General features: G+C 39.9%; 1 protein-coding gene and 1 long non-coding RNA gene across 4 annotated transcripts in view; both read right to left on the bottom strand.

The window, feature by feature from the left end:
• The window catches only part of LOC120738733 (LIM domain containing preferred translocation partner in lipoma), a 183,657-nt gene that overhangs the window by 90,719 nt on the left and 65,971 nt on the right, over window positions 1–26,967 (bottom strand). For all 3 annotated transcript variants that reach the window (XM_040040154.1, XM_040040156.1, XM_040040157.1), the window contains 2 exons: window positions 7,353–7,456; window positions 1,426–1,548 (listed from right to left, as the gene is read on the bottom strand). In XM_040040154.1, coding sequence (XP_039896088.1) covers window positions 1,426–1,548; window positions 7,353–7,456 — 227 coding nt within the window. The remainder of the gene's footprint in view (window positions 1–1,425; window positions 1,549–7,352; window positions 7,457–26,967) is intronic.
• LOC120738734 lies at window positions 7,540–25,536 on the bottom strand. The gene is made up of 2 exons (XR_005697045.1): window positions 25,473–25,536; window positions 7,540–21,221 (listed from the first exon to the last, which is right to left on the bottom strand). It is a non-coding gene; the product is annotated as an uncharacterized LOC120738734 (long non-coding RNA).

The raw sequence follows: 26,967 nt of genomic DNA, 5'->3' as shown, positions 1-26,967 counted from the left end.
AAAAAAACATACGCTGAGATGTCAATTTGATTTGTCAAAAGAGCATTTCACAATATTTTATGAGCACATAATTTCATGTTATTACAGTTTCCCCACATCAGCACCCACGAACACACTCGCTCACCACAACAGTAAGCATACTAGAAATCATCAAGTCAGATTTTAGTTACTGCCGTTAAAGCGTATCATTTCAGAACCGCAGCGTTTACTTCCTTTCTCTCCGTCTCCGCTTTGTTTCCCCTGTGTGGTGCAATAATTTTAACTCTGTGAGCAGTACACCCTTCCCTCTCCCTCTAACCAGAGAGCCAGGAGTCACCTAACCAAAGGACGTCAACACTTGCAATCTTCAGTCTTCGTTTGGCTTTTTCACATTGCACACGTCCCCCAAAATACCATGTTTCTCAGACTACTTGTAAACCTAACTTTGCCTCGTGTGAGTTTCCAAAACCGAAGCGTTTTACATTTTAAAGTCGCTGAAGAATTGTTTCCTGAACTCACACAAAGGTCACTGGACCCCACGAATACCCACATCACTAATTCACAGTCTTAAATTATTGACTTACATATAAATACTTGAATAAATGTACAAGGAAACAAAGCAGATATGGTAACTATTCTGTAAATAATCCACAGAAAAAGCAACACCTTTAAGATTTGTTTTAATTCCGCTTTTGCCACATATCCACAGAGTATGAGGCCCCCACAGAGAACGCCCTTTCAGGTATTTCATTTTTGCTCGAATATGTCACTAGAGAAATGATCTGCATGTGTTCAAAGCCCCACTGAGCCTTCCTACGCCAAACACAATTGGTTAAGGTTTTTTTATCCGCTTGTCCTACATTCATTGTGTGTCAAACAATTTAGTGAACTGCCCAAGGCTTTGACTTTTTGAAGTTGCCGTTAATATCGTTTAATATCAACTAATGATATAGGTCAAGACTCATTTTGTCATTATTGCATTTTTTTTTTTAAAAAGATGCAACATATATGGGTCTGTTTCATGTGGAAACCTAATTTGTATTTTGCAACATTCAACGATTTAAAAAACTTTAATTATTCTTTGCATTTTTTAGCACACTTCACAGGAGAGCAGCTACAGGTCTATAAGTGTGCCGTTTATTGTGCGGATATAAGTGTTACTGAATGCCAACAGTGGCTGCACTCACATACTTCAGTAAAAGCATTTGATAACAGCGTGCTTCATGTTCTACCAAGGTTTTTAAGTATTACAAGTAAAAGCATCAATTCTGCTGACATTTAGTTTCTGTAAAATGTATTTGACAATATTAAAAGGCTAATGTTTCCTTACAGGTCGTGCATAAACTGAAAACGGTAAAAGTCATTTTCAACTTTGGCCTGCAGTAAATGCCCAAGAAAAGCACAGCCTTAAATTCACATCTGCATGACATTTTGTAGGTTACGTACTTGTGTGCTTCGATGCTTGTAGGGCGAGCTGCTCTCCAGGTCTGCCAGTATGCTGGTGAGGGAGTCGATCTCTGCGTCCAGACTGGAGCGCCTCTCTTCCAGCGTCTTTTCTGGGCCTTTCACCTGTGAGAAGACGTCCGATAAAGTGTTCAGACTCCTTCACTGTTTGCACACTCTACTGTGTTGTAGCTTTCATTTGAAACATATGCACTAGTCGAACTTCTAAATTACATTAAAATTGAAAACATGTTATTCAAAAACTTTCTAAAATCGTCAAATCTGTTAGCAGATTTCCCCGAACATGAGAAGCACTTTCAGAGCCCAATGTTGCCTCCACCATGCCTCATAAGAAGGGATTTATGCACCTGTTATAGCCTTGTGTTAGCAGTACGGTGACTCTCCAGCATACCCAGACTATAGTTACACCATAGTTAGTTAGTTACAAATCAAAGTGAAGTGAAGCAACACCAAATCTGATTGGTCCCCTTGGTAGTCACATGTTCTGTAAATGTCTGATCAGACCTGAAGTCGTCTCTCTTTCCTGCATTTTAGTAAAGTAACTGTTGTTCAGTATTTAAGTGCTCCAACAGTATCATTCATGACTGCAGAGAAATGCAAACAGACCAGCATATAGATATAAACATCAGCATCACGTAGTCCGTTTCATACTCTCACAGCGGCAGTTTGTTTTTTTCCTTTGTCCAAATGGTAAATCTACCACAGATGCACCAATCGATCACCCAGGGACCAGAATTGGTTTGTAAAAATGCTGCAAGTTCAGTGGTGTGGAACTGGTTTGGCTTTTGTCCATCAGATACACAACAAAGCACTATTTTTGGTAGCGCATGCTAGCGACGGCCGTATTTTGGAAAATACGGCACACTTAAAATCAATCCTTTGATTTTTCTGAAAATCGACAGTGACCCTTATAATCCCGTGTGCCTTATGTATGAATTCTGCTTGTGTTTACTGACCTCGAAACGATTTTATGTCGTACACGGCGCTCGAAAATCTGTCAAATGTTTTAGTACGACTTTGCTAAGCTAGGAAGCCGCACCGCTTGATGGATTGTCGGAGCATTACGGCTATCGTAGTCAGGAGCCTTGCGGAGTGATACCTACTGTGCTTCAATGTAAATTACCGTATTGTGTGTGTATAGCCTCTTTTTAAGTTTTGTGGATATTGTACATGGTTATGCTGAGGATATGTCAGCCAATTTCCACTGGAAATGCCTTTTGGTTAAACTGTCAGCAAGGAATTTGCATGTGCACTGTTAAATTTTTATGTAACTTTAATGCACATAAAAAAAACAGCTGCTTGTTTAAGTGAAAATACATTGATTTTTTTCCCCCACTAATAAAGTTATAAAGTATTTTGTCTAGTGTCAATTATATCGTCAGTTATATCGTTGTCACAAATTTTCAAATGTATATCGTGATAAATATTTTTGGTCATATCGCCCTGCTCTAGTAACAGGTACAGCCCGGGTTCACAGGGTCAAGTTACTGTCACCATAATGCCATCGGCGATGAGTATTTCTAACTCTGTGCTGCTCAGAAATATTCTCTCCTGCTTTTTTCTCTCTGCACTTCTTAAACTTTGCATTACAAGTTCATGTTTCACCTTGACCTCAGACAATCTTTTTGAAAGCCACACATCAATAGCAGAGACTTCTCTCAGTGAGAAAGAAGCGATGCATTGTATGAAAGACAACTTTCATAACACGGTGCACTATTCACCTGCCTTTTACTGCTCTTGGATTTACAGTATCTCATTCTTCATACATTATTCATCACAATCTCATCCAGCACTATTTCATAGAGAAAGGTCAATTCTTTAAAATCAAAGTCAAACTTTTTTTTAATCCACACTTTGAATGTATTCTGCAGAGGATGCTAAGAATTGCTGTGATTTTTATTTAACTCTGTTATTATCAGAGGAAGCTTGAAAGCATCAGTAACAGGATCACTGCAGCAGCAGTCGCTGATTTATTCATCTGCATTTTTTCTCTTTCGCTTCAGACAAAAATGCAACCTCGACATATGAAAAGACACAAACTATTTAATCAAAAGAAAAACAAAAGTGATGCGCAGAAATCTGGAAAGTAGTTAAAGCGATCTGACCGATAGTGGCACCCCGTTTTCTACAAAATTCCCGGGAATTTCTCCATGGAACGACAGATGTATTTTTAGTCTTCTGAACTATGCTGCAACTGCAAGAAGACTTCTTGCAATTGCCTGTGGGGGCTTTTTGAGTTGGCTGGATCAGTGGCTGCTTCTTATTCTAATGTTATGTGTTTGGATTACCTGTCACAATCTATTACAGGCAGGGCTTGCCTCCATTTGGAGCAGAGCTGCTGCTTAAAAACATCTAAGGCAATCATGAGCGGGAGTAAACAAAGCAAAACACTAATGGCTTGTCTCAAATCAACAAAAGAAAAAAACGGGCAAACTTGTTTAACGGTGATAACGAGGAGGATGAAAGGAAACATCGCAGACTTTGTGTTGCGGAGGAATTTGCCGTGTAGGGCTTCGTAATGCGAACTGCAGCCAGGATGAGAGGTTTGTTTTTCTCTCTCCCGCTAAAGGTCTCGGCTTTTACGTGTCATAATCCAGACATCTCCCTCTGCCAGGGGGATAAAGACAAGAGCATATTTCTGCTTCTTTTAAGTAAAATGCCATTAAATCGCTGATTTATTCATTCACTATGTAGAATTTCTCCAGAAAGACATTTTTGATTGATATCTTCCCTTTTTTTTTCTGAACAGCGTTCTCTTCTGCTCTGGCTGCAGGACACATAATTAAGATACCCGTGGTGTTTTAAGGAATTAAACTGCAGGCCAGAAAGACTCTGCAGTGTGATAGGAAAAGAAAATTTCGAGATGAATACAGGAAAGCACTTTAAAAAATAATTGAGGGATGGAATTTCTTATGTAATTTCAGGCCTTGAAAATCGTTTCCTTCATCTCTCCACACAAGAAAAATCAAGAATAGTGGCAAAAATTACAGCAGCAAAAAGGGAACTAAATTAATGCTCGTGATTATAACCATCATCCTGTTCAGCTAATGTGTTGCATTTGACAGCTGTCCTGACAAAACCACCGATCTCCAAAAGCTGAGATGTTCACACACGAAGGAAAACAATAATATTTATACTCTTACTAGCTTTGCATTTTTAACCCACGGGAACAAAGCAGTCTGAGTTAAAGGGCCCATATCATGCAAATGTATATGTTATATTTATATTCTGGGGTTTTTCTCCCACATGTCTGCATGATTTACAATTCAAAAGAAACCCTTTATTTATCATATACAGACCACAAATGATGCAGTCTCATCAGTTCAGCCTCTGTCTGTTTTAGTTCCTGTCACCTAAAGGCCCCAGTGGTAATACATGGGAATACATGTAAAAACGGCAAAGAGCTCTATTATGATTAAGGGACGTATGCTGAGCTAGAAGCCAGTTTACGGCCCAGTTTCCTCTTTTATTGTGCAGGTTTCCCACTTCTAAAACCTTCCTAGCACCTTCAAAGGTCGGTGTGTTTATGTGACATTATCACTTCAAGTCCACGGGTTCTGTGGGAACTCGCAAGCACAATGCACATGTGCAGCGGGATGCACGGCACAGATGCAAACCTGGAAGCTATCAGCTTTATTTTGGCTCACGGACCAGGCTACCAACTTCCACTGGAGTTAGCAGGTAACCAATTCTGCTCAATTTATGCACTTTTCTTCTGATTCGTCAACATCTACACGCGTTTGAGCACGACAAAATCCGAGGCACGGGAGCGGACAGCTCCAACCAAACAAGTTTAAAGCCAAAGTCTATGTAAAGGTCAGTGACCCTGGACAAATGGACAGAAGTAAACTGAAATCCCTGGCATTGGAACATGCAGGGAACATTTTTACTTCAACTTTGCAACATTTTTAAAATCATTATTTTCCTTTAACAGATGAGATCCAGACAGAATATGGAGAAAAAGGGGACATATGAGAAAGGTTTGGCATTTTTACCATGAAGCTATGTGGCACTCACCTTTAGCTTGTGAGCTTTACCAACATACAGGGCTTTTTGACATCATAACAATATATATTTGATATATTTGATAGGCGTTCAGAAAAGGCCAAAGTGCCACATGTTGCCTTCAAACAATCCATCTGATTGAAGAGATGCTTACAGGAAGTGGAAACGTTGTACTGTAACTTGGCAAATTGATTTCATTTTCTACCGTCTCTGATTATAGGTAAAGTTTTAAAAATACATTTTTGCATGATAGTAGGAGTCTGGATTTCATCTCCCAGTTATACTGAAATATAATATAGGAGTTTAAGAAGGGAGGTGAAAGCATGGAAAACCTGCTCAGGTTCATATGGACAAGTGAAAATTTATAGATCTGTTCACAGTTAACAAATGTGTAGATACCAGTAAAACTGACTGTTAGATGTCCAGAAAACCCTCCAAGCACGCTGCCTGTAAAGTCTGCCATTACTCCACCAGACATGTGTTCACCGCTTTGCTCACCTGTTACCGTTTAGCACATGCAGACAAGGACCCACATTATTCCCAGTTAGATTTATTTTTAAAAGCTTTTTCATCCAGAGAATTTTGACTGCTTAGAAATGTATAAAACTGCTACAAAAGACTTCTAAGCAATAAATGTGAGCCAAAAGATTAATAAGAAATACCAGCACCAAGGAGACATTTTTTTAAATGATTCAAAGTTTCTGGATGTGGCGATGTAGATTAAATTCAGCTTTTTCCTCGACCATCAGAAAAGCGTACAAGATTTAAGACTGAAAATTTTAAATTTGTGCTGCATTCCTGTCTCCAGGTACAAATCGAGAGGATGCTGGGTCGTAAGTGTAGGTGTAACATTATTAAACAGTAACAAAGTGAACAGGATCGACACTGATTGTTGAGCAGCAGCCGGAGTTTAGGTAGAAACTGCCCCACCCAGCAAGCACAAGGCCAAAGTCACCGGCCTTCATTAAACTAAGGGGTATGTGGAAGTTTAAGGTTTCCGTAGACTTCTAAGAAGAGAAGTAAATTCTGTTGTACGCCTATTGCATTCCTCACTGCTCACGTGTCTCTGTGCTCTGCCTAAAGTGTAAGAGGGGAGCAGCTCTGCTGGCTGGCTGAACCTGACGTTCAACAAAGCCATGAAATTCAGAACTCCAACAGTCGTAGCGCTGCACCTTTTAAAATAACTGCGTGACTTTGAAAGTGCTTTAGATTACATTAAGGTCATAGCGCAGCATGCATGCACGTATACTGATAGTCCTAGGGTTTTTTAAAGCTTCGAGTTTTATACTTACTGTGTTTACAGTTTGTGTGGGAAGAGCAGTGAATTTACACGCAATGCATAACTTATTTGAATTATGCAACATTCTGTCTCCAAGCTTACAAAGGAAGCATTCATTTAGGATAGAAAACTGGTCAGATCAAATGAGGGGCTTGAAGAGGGAGACTTTCTTTCTTCCTGTTTGCAGCGAACAAAGGAATGTGAAGCACTTGGAGGATTTCATAGCAGAGGTCGAGCGCCGAGAGCGTCAGTCAGAGGTGCAGAGGCCAGAAATCCCAGGAGGGCCAAATGCCTGTGGGTATTATGACCAGCAAAGCGCAGAAAAGTGACCGGGCTCCACCAATAGGTGTCAGCCTTCCATCCTTCCTGCATCAGAGCCCTCGGAAATGTTTGTGTGTGTGTGTGTGTGTGTGTGTGTGGGTCCACGGGTGGAGAGCGGCTGGCTCCAGGCAGCATCTGGAGCTGGACGTCTCTGCATTTGGCTGCAGCTCAAATGGACAAATAGTTTTGCTGGACTTGGTACGTGAACTCAGTGCGGCGCTCGGGGCTGTCTTTGCTTTCTGCGTCGACTCTTAGAGAGTTACTGACAACCAAGAAAATTTAATAGAACAGCGGCTCCTCTCACCTGATAATCGTATGAGTTCCCCAGCGGTGGAGGAGGGAAGGAACCAGGGGATGACAGGAAGCCGGTTGACTCTTCGACAGGTGGTGGAGGGGGAGGGTAGTCCGCTGGGATGGAGACACACGCGCACACACACACACACCAAGAAAAACAAAAACGGCTCATTAAATACTTCCCCTTTTTTTTTTTTTCTTTTACAAACAAACTGTCACAATTGTGAAAGAACACACACAGTCCACCGCTGAAAAAACACCGGCAAAAAAAAAATAAAATGATTAAAAAAAGATGTTTCATTTACAACAACCAGCACAACAGGTGCCGAAAACAAGGTAAAGGGTTACAAATCTATGGAGAAATAGTGCACATGATGCTCTGCATGGTCGAGGTTAAAAGTAGATTACACTGTAAGCCTGCTTATAGCGCATAAATACATGACTGGCTCTGGAGCGTCCAGCATGTTGACACAAACATGATTTATAAAGTATGTAAGTGCATCAAATTATCATTTTGAGACGCATTAATGCATCACCGTCTGTTTTAACATTAAGTTTGTATTTTCTGCATATTTTATTCTGTATATATGGTGTTTGTTATGATTACTGCGTGCCTTTCTTTTATCCCCGATGCGGGACAGTCCCTCAGTTTCGTTGTACTACTCTACAAAGCATGACTGTGCAATGACAATAAAAAGTATTTTACAGGAAGTTTTATGGGGTAGAAAGATGTTCTTTACACCTGCAGGTTAGATGTCAGCTGGATCAAATGCTCAAACATTAGGTTTGAGCTTTAACAATCAATATATATATGCATATTTTTATTAGTAACAATCAATAAAACTGCTTTTGTTCTTCACCATCACCACTGGATTCTGCAATTTCCTTTATTTCTAATGAGCATTTTAGCACCTTTCAGCTCTTTGTTCTGGTTTTCCACCTCACTGATCTCAGTATTACTTTTGCCCACTGCACAGCAGGAAGTTGCTAACCCATAAAAGTTACCTGTCTAGTTATGACACTACAGAAATTCAGTAACTAGGTGGTCAGCACCACTGATACCAGAGGTTACTGGGAGTGGGCTTAAGTAACAAAATAACCTATTTTTGGCTGATGCAGCTCACAGATGCTGTCCACCATCCGTTTTATTCCCACTTCTCTCCCTAATGGAGCTAAAATCAACTCAAAACGAATGCTGATATTAATCGTTGCATCTGCAGGTCACTGTTTGCAAACATGTCTGCCATACGAGAGCCGTGTGCACAAATGTGTGGTGTTTTTAATTTGAACTGAACATTTTTTGTTCAGCGTGACAGCATTTTGATTATTTTTATTATTAACGGTTTACCTTGCAATTCAATTGAAAACAACTCAGCAGGGTCTAATTCATTATTCTGACTTATTTAAGTAGCTTAAAACGCGACAATGGCATTTTGTCATTAAGGTGTTGAACCGACTGAAAGATGCAGTGTAATGTAGCAAGTCGTTTAACGGAGTGCACATTTGTTATATAGAACGCCAGTTGCAGAGTAGCTGATGAAGACTTATTATTAGAAGTCCTCATCATTTGCCTGAACTGCAAAATCAAATCTAACATATGGAAGAGGTCATAGAGTTAAAAAAAGAGAGACGGCGAGCGAATGAGACAAAGAAGTACAGCCTCGCTATCCCACGTCAACGGACTGACACACATAATTGCAGCAATTTGGTTAACTAAGAAGTACTAATCTGGAGCAAGCGTGGCTTTTCCCCCCCTCTCTCCCTGAAATTGAAATTGAAATGTTGTGTTACAGACGGGTTAGACTAGGTGTTTGCCGTGCCAGACGACGAGAAACAAGCTAAATTTGTAGTTCTGAAGTGCATGCTAATCCAAGGATTGCATCCCGCCACATGTTTCAGACAGGATAAGGAGTTACATGCCAAATTAAATTCTGATTTGGCTTCTCTCGGCACAGGACTTAAGACTGAATCATTTGACCATGTACTTCTAAGTACCAAACCAGACATGAGCTTTGCAAATTAAAGGCTTTTATGAGACGTAATGGGAATTTGTTCCAATGCTAAGACTTTGATGAGTCCTGTTCTGAAATTCCATTTGCATTCCATGGCTTTTATCTGTTTTCATTAGAATCTAATTGATGTCATCAGTGTAGTTTATCCAAGGCAGCTGACCAAATTAATTAAGCGTGGTTTTCAGTTGCCTCAACACAACGGCAGAAAGAGGGGGGGAAAAAAAGGAAACGAAGACAGAGAGATAATGCAGCATGGTTAAAATTGGACACTTCTGCGTCTTGAGCATTACTACGTTCAAGAAATTGTGAGCATTGCATTAAACATTCCCTCTGGGTACTTGAGGCCCTCCATGTGAATTGTTTATATAATAACCTTGTGACCTCCACTAAAACTCCAGAGTGTAACAGCTCCTCTAAACCTCTGGGAGAGAAAATAAAATATGCTGCTCGACAACAAGGCTCGGGCCCAGCCCGCCCTCCCCTCCACCACGGATCCTTTTTACCCGAATATAAGTCACTTGTAACTTGTGGCTTACAGAGAATTAAATCATTAAGTTGCATGTACGTTTCTCTCAAACATCAAAGATGTTTTGGATTCATCACTTCAGGAAACACGAGTTGTAAATGTTTCAGAGAATCATGTTTTATTGAAAAGGTTTTATAGCTTTGTGCGTGGAACAGTGAAAAGCAAGACTTGGAGGAGGAACGGGGGGTCATTAGGCATCTTTGCTCAAAGGATGTTTCTGACCATTTCCCCTCTTGACCCAATTTCTTTTCCCCCATCCGTCATTGCACCAGTCATTTAGGAGTGAATCGCATTAGTGTGCTAATGTTAAATTCAAAAAAGAAAAAAAACTTTGCATGCACTGTTTGCACCCCCCAGTAGTCTTTTCAAGGAAAACCATTCTGTCTCATAAAAAAATGCACTCAGCCTTGGAGATGTTTGCAGCTGATTCAGGGTCAGAAAGAAACGGCGTTTAAGAAGAAGCCTTTCGAATTAAGTGGCGTGTAATGTTATCTCTCATTTCCATAAGTGAACATTCTTTTATAAGAGGAATGATCTTACTCTTGAAAATACAACACACCTGAGACCAGAAGATCTTCACTGCCATTCAAACACTCCTGACTTTATTGGTTTCAACTAGAAGCCATACATTATATATGTAAAACAATATCTTAAGCCAACATAATTTCTAAAGGTTACAACAACAACAAAAAAGTTTAACTTCCCCGAGCTAGTAATTACAAGTGTTTACAGACAAGCTGTCTTTTCCACTGTGGTAATCTGCTAGCAACCAAAGCAGACACAAGGTGGTTTTCGGGGCAGGAGCCTCTTTGCGAACATTAGCAACTTCCAGCAAGCAGTCGACAACCAGTCCAGTGACCAGTGGCTGCTAGATGGTTGCAGAGCGGTCTCTAGGTTTGTGTGATTGAGGCCTAAGACTTCTGCTAGAAATCTACGTGGGAACTTAAGACATAACTGGAAACCCCTTTAACCCTGCGCCATGGCGCCGTGGCCTACACAATTCAGTCTTCACAGGCTCGACGTGTAATCACGTTTCTTGGGAGGTGCACATCAGGTTATATAAAAGGCCATGTGTAGCGCTAAATGGGTTTCCCAACAGGTCCCAAGTTACAACGTAGATTTCCCACATTAGTCTAAATGTTGTTGCTCGTCACATGGACATGATGACGATAGCTTCTCTCTGTTTAGATCCACCCTTAGCATCACTGTTCAACAGCACTGTGTAATCAAAAGCTATTAAGGCTACCTTTAATAGTCCGTTTGATGCTTTTATTATCTAAATATTAATACCCTTCATCGTTATTCCTTCGTGCTTGCCTCATGTTCAAAGTGCTATTCACATTTAGCATGTTTAAAATACATAGCATATCATTCTAACTGCATTACTGTAAAAATAACAGGAATAAAGTACTGGGGTATTCAGAGAGGGCAACCACCAATGCACAAATTAAGTCCGAAGAAATTTAACGGGTTCTTCTTTTTCCTTCCTTTTGGCATAATCTTGGTAGATGAATGACAGTAAACTGTAGGCTTGGTGTCAAGTCTTCCAGTACAACCTCAAGAACCCTTCAAACAAGGAACTTAACTTATATTTCTACGACCTGTAGGACATAGTTCTAGTTTTGGTTCCTGGACTCAGTTCCTGCCTCTGAGTCAATATTAGAGCGAGAGGTGGTAAACTGGATGAATATTATTAAAATGTAAACCGCAGTTTCTGTAGGCAGACCGGGCTGAAAGGGAGAATGTAAGAGTGTGGGCAAAAACACTGAAGCAGGCTATTGTAATATTCATTTTGATTCTATATTAGAGCACAGTGGTTGTTTTAAATATTGCAAAATGGGGAAAGTCTCACCCAGAAATCTACATACTAAAAACACCATTTGCAGTGCAAACAGAAATATTTTTAAAATTTTTCACTTCTCTTTCTTTTCAACCACAGACACACACACACACAGTCAAATCTTCATGTCTTCCTTATCAGAAAGAATCCCTCTCACCTGCAGCTAAACAGCAACATAATAAGTGAAAAAAGAACTTTTTAAACTTACTAACTAACTAAATAAACTGAACCTGGACGTCCCAACGCTACAAATCAAATCCTGGGTTTCTGCTTCCTGAAATGACGAATCCAAAACATCTTTGTCCACAGAAACTTTGTCCCATTGGTGTCAGCCATTGGACTCAATCTTTCTATTTCTAATAATAAACAAAAAAAAAACAAAAAACGACAACACGGGTTTTAGCACTCGCTGTTCTGCGGCTCTGAGCTGTGCTAATGCCGTTAGGCTTTTAAGCAGTGTGAAGCAGACAGAGCGAGAACGGCTCCTGTGCTGTGAATGAAGCTGACTCCATTTGTGACAATAGGGAGATGAAAGCTCCAAGTGCGCACTAATGAGAGAAGCAGCAGGAACACCTACTTAATACGACAACTTCCCCTCTCTTTATTGAGCAATTACTTTTAAGTAGCCGCTTTGTGAACAAGGAATCCTAATCAGTGATTAAAGTTATTTGAGAGGCCGTAAGAGGTGTAATTGGTTATTGGGAACCCTGAGTATTGTTAAGGGGGTGACAAAGGGGTGCGGATGGATCCAGCTGTGACGCTGAGGGACTTGTATTTAACTTTTGTTTTTAACTAAGTGATACATTTATTAACACTTCAAATACTGATAATTGTGAGCGACTCATTCTTGAATGTATGCGTGCGACTGCTCTTTAGTATAGTGTATTTCATTATCCCGTCCGCGTGGATTTGAATCAGTTTTTCTAAATTATGTAGTTGAGAGGAGCTTCTGTGCCTCGGATGGAGGAGTTATAAATTTTGAGGGTCTTGTTCACCACTTTGGGGCAGACTGGAGCGACAGATTGACAGATGAATTGCTGGATCTTCTGCCGGGATGCTGTACTGGTCTGTTTTTGTAAAGAGAGCGCAAGGCATAAAGAAGAAGTTCTCGTTTTACCAGTCAGTCGATCTAAATTCGTATGCCTCACATATGGCCATGAGCTGGGGGTACTGAGGATGAAAGCCGCGGAAACTAGCTTCCACTGAAGGGTGTCTGGGCTCTGCTCGAAAGGAGCTAGCTGAGGTGGTTCGTGCACCTGGCTCGAATGCTTGGGTGAATTTTTGTGTTTCTGTTCTACTGCTAGGAAACTGCAGGACAGAACCAAGACACGAGGAGAGATGACATATTTTGGCTGGCCTAGTAAGGCCTCGGGATCCCATTTAAGACTTGGACCGGAGAGAGACGAGTCCAGGTGTCTCTGCTTAAACTGTGACTTGAATACAGGTAAGTGTCAGAAGATGGACGGATGGAAAGATTTCAGTATTTGAGTTGCACGATAAACTAGTCAAGCGTCATGAAAATTTCCCCCGATGACAAAAAATGATTATATCTTCAAAAACAATGAAAAACTGGAGAAATCAACTCAGTTTTCTCAAGAAAATATCACAGAACAGATGCAGATCTCCTTCTAGTTTCAGAGACTCCATTCATGCATATTGTGGAGGGAATTATCAGCAGTGGAGGTGTGAAGTCTCAGAATGCTCTTGTTAAAAGTGTTACAGATAAGAGATTTCAGCAGAGGAATAAAAGAATCTTTGCAGATTGTAAGTGAGTGTTTGTTGTAGTACTTCTGATCTGGACTAAGGATTAGTCAGTTCTGTGGGGGCAGGAAGATTGTTGAGCATATGTTTTCAGATTTACATATGTACAACATTATCAGAGTTACACGTGTGTAAGCGGTGGCCATCTGGCCTCTAAGGACTTAGGACAAAGCCTGGCAAAGAATATAACTGCCTTTCGCGTAACGTAGCCCACATTTCTGCAAACAGAACTGTGCAGCAGAAAGAGCACAAACTGAGGAAACCTAAAATACAGGGAAAGAGCGATTTGGGCGCGCAGCACATAAATCCTCTCCCACAATATGAACTTGATTTACTGCTGAACGCTTGAGCCTCTGCTGTCCGTTAGCATTTACACATGCTGCACTGAGCCTAAACAATGCAGGACAGTGATCCAGTGTCGGTCCACACATGGTGGCCAAAGTTTAAGAACGTTAACAATACCCATCCTCTAAAATCAGTCTTTTACGTCTGTACAAATGTGAAATAACCGATATTCCAAATAAAGGGAAGTCAGGAAAAAAAGCTTTGTTTTATTGAGCAGCAAATACATAATCCCTCTCAGACAACATGGACAAAAAGTATTTCAAGTCCACATGTTTTATCTCCACATACCCACTCCAAATGTGCTGTGGAAGAGGTTGAGAGCACATTGTTTTGACATAATTATGGACTCGTTTTATTCCATCTTCCGCTGGTAAAGAGCAGCTGAGCCCTGTTCCTAATTAGCATGATATGTATAGAAGAGTGATTTACGACTTCATTTGGTTTAGAGATGCAAGGGAGGGATTTGAAGTCTTTGGAGATGTACTTGTTTTAAGTGTAAAAGGAGCAGACCAAAATTGGCTTCTGCTATTCTACGGAGAAATCCCACAGGAGGAAAAAAAAAATGCGATCAGGAACAATAGGTGGATTATGTTTTCGCACAAAAGCAAAGAAACAAATACTGAGGAAAGGTGAACGCTTGAAACGATAAATGGGCTGAACAATTAGCGTCTTAAGATGTGTTGTTAGCAGCGTTTTGTGATGAGCAAAAGCGTGATTCATCAAAGGTGCAGAGGGGAGCTTTGCTGTCGTTTCTTCTAAACAAAGTGGTGAGCGAGTAAATGAAGCGAGTCAAATGTCACAGCAGAAAGCCACCGCTGTGTAAACTCTGCCAGTTTCATAACGTGAAACCTTTTCACAGAGACAATCGGCTGTAAGCCTGCAGACGAGCCGGTTCTTGTGCGCGACGAGTTGTGCCGTCAACTTTAACTTATAACACATGGCTTCGCGATCCGATAAAATGACACATTCATAAGGAGGTTTTTCTAAAGCCAACAAGTAGAGTTGAAGACCGTAAATGTTAAAATCAAATTTAAGCGTAATTAAATTGAATGGATGTTTAATGTAACTTCTTAGGTGTCCTGACGCGTTTGAGTCACTGAGCTGCTCGGAAACATCTTTAATCGTTTAAAGAGATGTTTAAAGCACCAATACAAGAAGTTAATCTAACACAGCAACTGGAGGAGCTGAGTGCTCTCTCCAAATACTGATCAGAATGTCATGTGCTCATAGTGAATCAAAGGAAATGCCACATCAAATCATATCATCGACGGAGTACTCATACAAAAAGCGGCACATAATGAATCACCAACGAGCTTGGAGAATAAAACGTTTGTTCTCAAGCATTAGGAATATATCTAAGAAGTATTATATTAGTAGCAATTATGTTATGCATACAACTCTATTACTGTGCAGCTACACTGAACGTGTAATAATATGCAGACAGCTACCCTTCCATTACAGTTGATTAAGAAGTCTACACCGTGTGTGAGAAAAAAGAAAATGCCATGAAAATAGAAAATAGATTAGTTGCTATTTTTTTCTCCTTTTTATCTTTGGTCTGCTTAGTCATTTCACAGAGAAATGCTTCATTCATCACTAAAAATGAGCACCGACTCTGGTATCAGTATTTATTTTTGCCAGTCCCAGCAGGCTGTTGGATTCCAACATAGATGACGGTCAATGTTTCACAAAGCTGCTCTGGCTCCAAAACCTAAAGACACGACAGCATCTAAAAGCAAAAGCTCACCATGTTTGGCAAATGATTTGCAGACACAGTGGATTTGGGGTCACCACAGGGTTAGAGCTACAGGAAAGGAGAGAGCTGTGCCAGAAGGCTGCCAATGAATCTACAGTTTGGGCGTATGACCAAAAGAATAGGAGTCGAACAAACTGAAAATTGTTTTTCTTCGTAGAACGGAAGAGATGACCCTAACAGGAAAAGAAAAAGAAGAACACTTTCGGTGCAGAGCTGCTGCTCCATTGGGTCCAAAAGAGGCCAACTGATCTAGAGGCCTTCTGCTCTCAATGTCTCGTAAGCTTAGAGGAGAACACATCTCTCATCTGCAATAAGAATATCGTAGGATCCTAAAACCTGAAACTTGGTATGTTTGGCTGTTTCTGGTGCCACCCAAACCGGACACAGGCGGGATGAAACAAATCACCTGGGCCAATCTATCAGCTGACTGATCACAGGTAGTGCAGATATTCAGGATCGTTAATGATGAGTGCCGAAACGCCTAAATGCTTATGGCAACTTGGCATCAATATCATCGTCTTTCAAAGCACCTCGAGCACAATCGATCTCCTCTGATCTCAGAAGTTGAGTAGGGTCAGGTCTGGTTAGTACTCGGATGGGCCGCCCGGAAATACCAACTGGTTTAAGCTCAGAGGTGGCTGTAGCTTAGGAGTATCCTCGGGCAAGATACCGAACCCCAAGTTGCTTGCGATGCATTCATCGTGAGTGTGAATGTTCGATAGAAAGCTCTTCGGCATAGAGAGAATGGGTGTGTGTGAAAGGGTTAATGAGGCCTGTAGTATAAAGCACTTCGAGGGTTCAAGCAGAGTAGAAAAACACTATGTAAGAACCAGTCCATTTACCATACATTATGCTGGGCTATGAGAATGTCCGATTGAACAAATAAAAGCACTGCTGCATTTAGCATTAGCCCAGAAAAAAATGTAAATTAAAAATGTAAAATTTCTCATTTTTGGATTGAATTTTTGACATCATGTACAAAGGAAATGTAATCATTTTAAGGATGATGAAGTTTATTATTGCTGTTATTTGATAAAATCCAAAGCTAAACTATGAATGACTAGAAGGCCAAGATTTCCCATGTGCAAGTTCAGTTTTCGAGATCTTACTCAGCAGTCAAACTTCCTTACATTATGTAGACACAACCATGAAAGAATAGACAGGATATGTAGAAAACCGTTTTAGCAATACTACAAACTCTGAGGACGAGCCGTGAGATTTAGAGAAGTGAAATGTCTCATACTTGTAAGATTACGCTAAAAATCTGTGGCTGTTATAGCCCGATGAAATACACACTGAAATAAATATCGTTAGCACGGAGGAAACAACATTGCGTGAAACTTCCAAGCAGAAAGATTCTCCTCGGTTAAGACTTTGCACACACGGCAGAAAACACACAACAAGTAGCTGAAGTAGAGCATGTGTTCCAGTTAAGATAAAAGTAGCCTTGTTACGCGCTGTGAGCTGGAGCCTGTGGTATCTACGGGGACACTGACACACTCAGTGGTGGATTTCCTGTAAATTCTCCTGGTGACACCCATGAGGGACTCTGACATAACAACCGGTAGTCAGTTTGCCTCTGGCCAGTCAAGCAGGGAGGAATAAAAACAGCTTATGCACATGTTCGACACTTTGGAACTGCTCTGAGCAAACAATTAGCAGGTTTCTGGTAACTTAACGTGAAAAAGTTCTTTGTTTTAAACAGCAGAATAACAGCACTTCTCAGATGTTTAACTTTCACTATGATTAGCCCACTGCACAAAAAGTTTTATCTTGATAACAAGCAGAAAGACATTATGAGACATAACAGCGAGTTACTGACGCAAAATAACTTCAGTATCAAAGGTTGTGGTTTTGGGGCTATCGCTTCACATCAATCAGACTATAAAGCATTAAATATTTGAAATATTCTGAATGGAAATGCAAATGATGACTCACTCCAGAGTGATTCAGTTTCCCATGCTGTGTCTGACAGTTTTTGTTCACACCATATACATGTTTACATTCATTTCATGGAGGGGGAAAAAAATCCCCATCTGAACGTTTGAGTAAGATCATTCTAAACAGAACTTCAGAGCAGCTGTTTGCACGAAACAGTGAATCAACGACAAGGCCCCTCTAACGACTGAAACGCCTCTCAAAATAGTGTCAGAGTTGGAATGTGAAGAAAAAAGGCACAAGACAAAATTCAAAAGACACCCCTGGTGTGAAATCTGAAGAGAGTCAGCAGAAAGCAAATCTCCGGTCTGTGTCGCGAGGACGGTCTCTGTCCTCAACATCACGTTTACCATCCCGTTCTCGCGCGTAGGTTACAGCGAAACAGAGAAGTCCCAGGGAGCGCTGAGCGGACACTGACTCGTCATCAGCATGTTTTGATCTGTTCGCACAGCTGAACGACTGCTAAACATTTTAACAAGCATACCTCGCTCTATGACTATGAAAGCAAAACATGTCAAAGAAGAACATTAGCTCTAAAACAGGCCGTTTCTCATAAAATATAATGATTTATTCCTCTGGGTTTTAAGGAAAGGCCGCAGTGTCCTACATCAATAACACAAGGGCTTTTTAAACTATTTTCAGAGCTTGACGGCACCCATTAAATGACACACTGTTGTCAATACCGTTTTAGCAAAGTTGGGCCTAATATGCTTCAGAGGAGTAGTTTTCGTTGCAGAGCTGTTGCAGTGGATTGCGTTACCTTGTACAGTTATTCATCATATTTTGTCCACCTCTCCCACAGGATGTTGCATCGTGATTTTAAAAATCACACAACCTTTAAAAAAAATTTGCAAAAATAAATATTTAAAGCTAAGCTCCGGCGTAAAAGCCGGCATTAAAAAAAAAAAACTGGAGCATTAGTGGCTCTACGAAAAAACAATCAAACCTTCCTACAGTGCATGTACCATATGAGATCAACTTAAACCCCAAAATCTTTTATTGGAAGGAACTTTGAGTCTCTGTCTGAGACATATATGTCTTTCACTTCCTATTTTCTGGGGCTTTAATCAGAACAAGTGATCCTCAAATAAAAAATAATTAAATAAATAAAATCTAAATGCAGGTTTGGCTAACTGTCTGCCACCCCGTCTGCACACAGTAAACATGGCCTCAGAGTGCTCATTCCAGCCCCAATGCTGGCCCCTGCTAGACAAAAGGGACAGCAGGGTGCTGTGCCAAATTGACTTGTCCCTAATTTTTTATGCTAATCCTCAATTTTACATCAGGCAGTCCCCACGTTTGATATAACAGATATTAAACAGATAAATGAGGAGACACCCAGATAATCTGTTCATAAAGACGTCTTATCCGCTGACAAGTGGAGATGTCTGCAGATGGCTTTACATATTTGCATGATCAAAACGCTGACAACAACCAATCAAGTGTCATTTCTAAATGTTTTAATGGAAAGGGGAATGCTTAAGCAGCCCATGAAAGCTCAGTACTCTGCAAAATCTGCAAGATGCTGCAACCTATAGATGTTTAATCAACAGTGTCACATAGAACTAAACCCAGAGCAGCTGGAAACATCTGCACATGTGCAGAAGAAGAGGCTATTTGACAGTTTTCCCAGTTTATGTAAATGCAGTAAAAAGTGACATTGAAAGGTCAGGTTCCCATGGGTCACTTTGACCTCATTCAGCTCATTCAGAGTAAAACATTTACATTACAAAGTACAACACTGCAATTATTATATAATGTACAGATGTATTCCCAGCCTCTTCATATTGTTTCATTAATCCTCTTAATACCCGGACAAGGCATAACGCAGAAAATAAGACAGTGGCTATGGGTGTGGATTAAATGTTGGTGAAGTGACATTTTAAAATCTCAAGGGTTTAATGGAGCCGCAAATCATAAACTGGCCATGAAAACACTTTTTTTTTTTGCTAATTTACAGAAGGAGCAGTGCTGTGGGCTGGGGTAAAAATCAATACTCAAAACTGAGCCTCATTTATTCTATGTGGTGTAGCGCTGGAATTTGGACACTGGTTGAAGAAAGGCGATCACAACAATAAGTAAAGGCTTGAATGAAAAACCAGTGGTGTACATAATTTAAAAAGAGAATTCTTAAGATTTGTACCAATTCAGAGTCTTTTTCCATACAATTTATAATTGGAAATGCTCAGTAAAAGTCTTAAGTTACAACAACACACATTTCTTCTGCTGCACTCTGTATGCACACTGCTGATCTCCTGACATATTTTCTCCTAATTAATGCAACATAAACAAGCAAGCATTAAAGGCAGGCCTATTGTATTAAAGCTCACCTATAGATCCCACTAATGTCATTATAGCAGCATCGTATTAATCTAAAAGATCTAATGTTTTCTTGGGCATTTAAAACTTTGAAAATAATCATTTCACGCTCGTTGTCTCAAACCAACACACATTTAAGGACCTTTTTTATGACAAATGTAACACTAGGAGGATTAAAAGGACAAAGAGCACACAAACCATCCTAAACTTGGTAGCAAGTTTCCTACTTCCTACTCAGAAAAAGAGCCAGACCTTGGTGCTGCCAGTGACTCTTACAAATGAGTAAGTTTATCAGAACTCTCCCAAAATGTACAGATTTAAAAGCATGAATCATCCATGGTAATTACTGGGATAATCTGGCTGGATCAATCTGGATGAGCAAAATGGGCAAAACTTATGGATTCAGCCCTACCAACATCAATCCTGGACCCCCTGGTAGAAGGCTAAAGAGGCTTTGGAACATCCCTGCTCAGGTAATTCTAATGCAGTAACTAAAATACAGTTTTAATTCAATAAGACAGGTGGGAATGACTACTGATGGGCTTCAACATTAAAAAAATATTAAAAAGTGTGAAGAGCCACTGGTCAGACATAAGAGAAAGCACCTGACACTCAGCACGATGGTTAACAACCTGCTCACAGGTCACGCTTCCAGTTCCTCTTCCCAGACTCACTCTACTTGGGATTCACACATTTCCACATCATCTTCCTTCACCCCAACCAAACACACTGCACAACCAACTCTGCTGATAATGACGACAACGAAAAGATGCCAGCAAGGACGACAAAACTTTGTCCAGTTATGACTCTCTGGGATCTGAGAAAGTGGATTTGATGATTACAAAGCCAAAGAGCTGCACAACCAGCTCTAAAAGCAACGCACAGCAAACCTAGATGATGTCTCAGACCCAGTCTTTCTCAGTTACACTTCACCTAACCTCAACATGAGTCTTCTTTCTTTATCTTTAATCTTATCAAATTTCTATATCTGTGACTTACCAGCAGCAGTCTGCCTGCACAGAAAAAAATTAACATATCACCAAATTTAATCTCACAAAATATCAGCTTAACCTCACCAAATCTGTCACAACTGCTATTTTCACCATGTGAGTCTGTCTCTGTCATCATGGCAAAATGCGTTCCTGGGAAAATATAATGTACCAGCAATGGTTTGATTACTTTGGCGGGCGTTTATATGTCTGTGGAAAGATGCTGTCATAAGAATCACTAATGTGTGAAATGAAGTGATGAAGCTTGTGTAATAGTTGAAATCAAACTGAGGGCAGAAGTTTGAAGATGGGTGCCGTCTAACCCAACAGCAGTAAAGTTGACCCTTGCCTCTAGTTAATGAATGATTTAACGATCAGGTATAATGTCTTGACCTAAACTGGACCAGTATAAAAGTGCAGCAGTTATAAAGTCAAACATGTCCAACTTTCCAGTTTTACAGGTAAAGCCGGCGCAGATGAAACGAGGTGAAGCTGCCATCTTTTAAAAATATGTTTTTCCGATGCGAGCAGATATCTTATGGAAACTTTTCTGTGTCACTCTTCAGTTTACTTCTACTAAGCTACATCTTTTACAGGCCACCCAAATGGTGTGCAAACATTTTTTTCCAGCTTTGTAGGTCATGTTGGCTTTCAAAGTTTAAAGATGAACAAGGTCTGCTTTGTGCAACAGAATCACTGATGTGTGAAATGAAGTGATGAAGCTTAGTGTTGCGTGTGCAAAAGAGCAGTGTGGTGTTCCTCAAGGCTCCATCCTGGGGTCTTTTCCATTCAATACTCTAGCTCATACAGTGGGGAAATAACAACAATAAATGCAGCTTCTGCTGTAAAAGATGTCAACTCAAGGACACAGATATAAATTTTAAGTGCAAGTACCTTAAAACAATATTATAGAATTGCCCATTATCACAATAAGAATTTATAAGAATTACAAGAATTGTTCTCAAACTTCAAAAAACTTGATGATCAAGTAAACAAGCTCTACAGTCTCTAAGTAAACAAGCTCTACAGTCTCTCTGTTCTTTGTTTATAACACAATTATAGGGACAAAATAAAAGGTGAAACTGTATATTAGTACAGGGAATGTACTCAATGTGTCTTTTCATGACACCTTCAGCTTTTTTTCCTCTTACCTTAATTTTTTTCTACGAAAAGGGCTTCGTGTCACCTTGTGTGAAGCATATAAAGAGTTTTGATTTTGAAAGCTTAAAAGCTGCTTTACAGCTTCAATTGTTGTTTTTTTATTTTTCTCAAATGGTGGGCAGAGCTCAAAAAGAAGCCATCTAAGAACAACTTTTACACCACCAACATCTGGAGTACAAGACGGTCTGTAAGTCAAACCACAAACCCCTACAGACAGCAGTGTTTTCAGCCTGACAGTGTGCTCTCGTCCTGGTGAATTTCATAACCGTTTCCCCTGTTTTGGAAATCTAGGGCTCTCGGGGGGGTTTGAGGGCAGAGGTTTAGATAATTTTCACGTTACAACACATAACTGGAAGGGAAAGTGAGGACAGAGAATATTATTGTTTGTGTTTGCAGCTCCGTCTTTACAATAGGAGCATATGCAAAATAAAAGCATCAATTCCTTTAAAAAGTCTATAAGTAGCTCTGAGTAGGTCATAATGTTTCAGGTTTCAGTGTTATTTCTTGGCAGTAAAAGAAAAAAACCGCTTCCTGTGTTCTCGTCTGCTCTCTTATTTAAACAAAAAGATTTTTTAAACAATTTGCATACGTCTTCCTATTATTGTGCTGTAGAAAACGTGTGCTAATGCAAAGTATGACTTTATAAAGGTAAAAATATACAGCACACTGTACAGATTTAATTCCATTTGCTTCCTTTTTCTACTGAAGAATATGAATTTAGAAAAAAGAAAATTGATTATTATAAGCAACTCCACGTCAAAGTGGAATCCACACATTTTAGCTTTATTTTAAATAATCTTTATATAACATGACATTCTTAATAACAATCTTAATTATAACCTTACATTTCAACACGTATTGCATATGAAGTTGCAGCACTAGAGTCTTTTTTTTTTTTTTTCACAAAAACAAGCCATCAGCTCCCAGGGGACCTAAAAAAAGCAGACAACACAAGGCTTCCTGCGCTCACACTTGACTGCAAACCACACTGCCAACACTGCTTGTAAATTAGACATGCAATAACACCTCTGCCACAATTAATAACCAGAAATTCAATATTGTAAACAGGCGATAACTGGTGAATTATCCAGTTTTTAAGGGAAACTCAAAAATAAAGCAAATAAAACCGCCCATTTCACAGAGGACTACAGAACAGGATGATATAATAACCCAAACATTACCTAGAAATTCTCCAAATCTAAGAGCAACAAGAAGGTCAGAACAACTTTGATGGTTGATTATGTGAAAGACCTCTGTAAAAGTTTCTAGAGACGCTTTCATGAGGCTAATTTTAGGTGTTTAGTCACACTGTGAGCCAAACACAGCAGCTGTGCACAGCTGTGGCTCAGGAGCCAGAGTGGGTCGTCTGTTCAATTCATTTTTTATTTACATAACACCAGCTCATAGAAAACTACACGGGAGAGGAGTCCTGGCATATAAACACACAGGGAATGAAAAGAAGGGAGCCGAGAGGAACTGAAGTGCATCATGGGAAGTTCCCGGGCCCATAGTAGCATATCTAAGGGATGGTTCAGGGACACCTGATGAAGCCCTGAGTGTAAGCCTTACCAAGGCTATTCTGGTAATCAGAAGGTCAGCAGCTCGATCCACTGCTCCCGCATCAATCTATAACTCATCCTGATTGGGTGTCAAATATAAAGTTCTTAAAACAAGATCCTGTATGAATGTGCAAGTAAAAATGCATAAAAGCAGTTTGAATGGTTAAAAATATAAACATAATCTATTTAATATTGATCTAAATTCAGTTTGCAAGCATTTCTTTAAAATTAATATTATCTTTAATATTAACTAGTTAACTAGTATTTACTACTTATTTAGACTCTTTTTCTCCAATTGATCATCAACGTGTCTTTTATACCCCAGTCCTACAAAAGTCCTGCGATTAATTAATGTTTCAATCCTAAATATGATCAACCAATCTCCAACTAACAAATAAATAAATAAAAACAAAAGGCTCTTTATCATCGTCTTTCATCAAGGAGGCTTTTAGGGATGAAAATCATGTTGTATGTACATTGTATGAATTATACTGTGTGGAAATCAATTTTAAGTGCACCTGGGAATATTTGTTGAACAAGCAGCTGTAGCATTGGTTATGTACCACTGACGTTCAAGCTGGCAGTAGTTAAACCGTTAGCTGATCCAGCTGCCTTAGCTAATTATAGGCCAATGTCTAACTTATCTTTTAATCTCAAAAATTCTTGAAAGAGTAGCTGTAACAGCTAACAGATCATCTGCAGAGTTATGATTTATTTAAAGTCGGGTTTCAGAACTCACCACAGTACAGAAATGGTTATAAATGTAAAGGTTACAAATGATCTTCTTCTGGCCTCTGACAGCAGATTCATCTCTGTACTTGTCCTGCTCGACCTCAGTGCAGTGTTTAATACTGTTGCTCATAATACTTTACAGCGATTAGAGCATGCTGTAGCTATTACAGGTACTGTGCTGCAGCTGTTTGAATCATAACCATCTAATAGGCTCCAATTTATTTATGTAAATGGAGAATTGTCTTCACACACTGAGGTTAATTATGGAGTTCCACAGGGTTCAGTGCTAGGACCCATTCTGTTTCCATTATACACACCTCCCTTAGACAGTATCATCAGAAGCCATAGCATACATTTTCACTGCTATGCAGAAGACACACAACTTTATCTATTCATGAAGCCAGATAACACGCACCAATTAGTTAAACTGCACGAATGTCTTAAAGATATCAAGATCTGGATGACCTCTAAATGTCATGGTCCTGGGTCGCTGACCCAGCGTTTTGACTTTATTGTTATTATTTTCTAGCTTCTTCTGATTTTGTATCAGTCCTTAGGGTTTTTTGGTTCTTGTGTGTTGTTGTATCCCGGTGTTGTGTTCGTGTCTTTCAGTGTGTGTTTATAAAACAGTGTACTTCCTATTTTACTTTGATGGTCTATGTCTGTTCACACTGTGTTCACCTTGTGTCTTCCTGTCATCACGTCCATTAGGATCAGCTGTGCTTCCCTCCTGTGTGTCATTGCCTGATTACCTTGTGTGTGTGTATATATAGTGGGTGTCGGTCTGTGCTCTTTGTCGGCTCGTATGCGTTAGTTGGCGTTTCTCCGCGTCTCTCTGCCCTCATCCCACGTTGCTCCCTGTATGTGGCGTGTTCCAGGTTTGTTCTTTAATTTCCCCCCAGTTCAGGTCATTTCTTAGTGCTGTTCTTACCACTCTCGCTTTTGTTTGTATATCACTGGTTGTAAATAAAACGCTCACTCGCATCAAGCCAGTGCCTGCATTTTGGGTCCACACCAGACGGCTTGCCCGGCAACCCGTGACACCAATTTTCTGCTTCAGATAAAACTGAGATTATTGTACTCGGCTCTACGAATCTTAGAAAAATGGTGTCTAACCAGATTCTTACTCTGGATTGCATAAGCTTGGCCTCCAGTTAATGAATGATTTAACGATCAGGTATAATTTCTTAACCTAAACTGGACCAGTATAAAAGTGCAGCAGTTATAAAGTCAAACATGTCCAACTTTCCAGTTTTACAGGTAAAGCCGGCGCAGATGAAACGAGGTGAAGCTGCCATCTTTTAAAAATATGTTTTTCTAATGTGAGCAGATGCCTTATGGAAACTTTTTGCTTTTCTGTGTCACTCTTCACAGTTTACTTCCTCGGGCTAAGCTGCATCCTTTACAGGTCACCCAAATAATGTGCAAACGTTTTTTCACAGCCGCACTCTCATCAACTGTGCTGCAGTGACTGTAGATCACGTTGGCTTTCATCTTGACAATGGCTAAAGAAGTGTTTGGTATTTTACACACCTGTGAACAAACTCATGTGTGTAATTTAGCACTTACATAATAAATGAAAACGTATCTGCCTTACTAGATCTTAGTGCCGCAGATGCTGCAGATGACACCCAACTTTATCTATTAGATTTTATTCTTAGAAACATTGTATCTAACCAGATTCTTATTCTGGATTGCATTACCTTGGCCTCTAGTAATACTGTGAGAAAACCTGGAGTTATATGTGTAGTTTAGTATATGTAGAACTGCTTTCTTTCATTTGCGCAATATTTCAAAAATTAGAAAAATCCTGTCTCAGTGTGATGCTGACAAACTAGTTCATGCGTGTATTACTTCTAGGTCTTGAATAGGCACCATCTTGTTTTAACAATCGTATAGTACCGTATCTCCCCATTAGAGCACTTCACCCTGAAACTGTAAGCTTACTTGTGGGCTTACTCTAGCTTACTTGTGGTTCCTAGAGTATGTAAGTGCAGAATGGGAGGCAGAGCTTTCAGCTTCAAGGCACCTCTCCTGTGGATCCAGCTTCCAGTTTAGATTCACGAGACAGACATCCTCTTTATTTTTGAGATTAGGCTTAAAACCATCCTTTTTAATAAAGGATATAGTTAGGACCCCGAATCCTCCCTTAGTTATGCTGCAATAGGTCTAGGCTGCTGGGGAATTCCCATGATGCATTGAGTGTTTCTTCTTCCATCACCTTTTTCACTCACTATGTGTTAATAGACCTCTTTGCATGTGGCAGATTGCCCCCCACCCTCCCTGAGCCCTCTCAGGTTCTGCTGGAGGTTTCTTCCTATTAAAAGGGAGTTTTCCCTTCCTACTCTCACCAAAGTGCTTGCTCATAGGGGGTCATATGATTGTTGGGGTTTTCTCTGTTTTCTTTGTATTATTGTAGGGTCTTTAAGATGCAATATAAAGCACCTTGAGGCAACTGTTGTTGTGATTTGGCGCTATATAAATAAAACTGAATTGAATTGAACTTTCCATTCAGTCTTAACACATCATAGCCAGAGTATTGTAAGCTCCATACTTCAGTAAACTTTATTATATTAGTGATTAGTGAACAAGAAAAAGATAAAAAAGAAAATGCCGTTTAGCATCACGTCATATATGTTTTAGTGTCAGAGCTTTTTAGGGATGAAATTATATCGTATGTATGTTTT

Source organism: Simochromis diagramma, unplaced genomic scaffold, assembly GCF_900408965.1.
Source record: "Simochromis diagramma unplaced genomic scaffold, fSimDia1.1 OVJJ01000026.1, whole genome shotgun sequence".
In the NCBI taxonomy this organism is placed as follows: Eukaryota; Metazoa; Chordata; class Actinopteri; order Cichliformes; family Cichlidae; genus Simochromis; species Simochromis diagramma.
The sequence above is the reverse complement of the archived record's forward strand: the minus strand, read 5'-3'. Positions and strand labels throughout refer to the sequence as shown.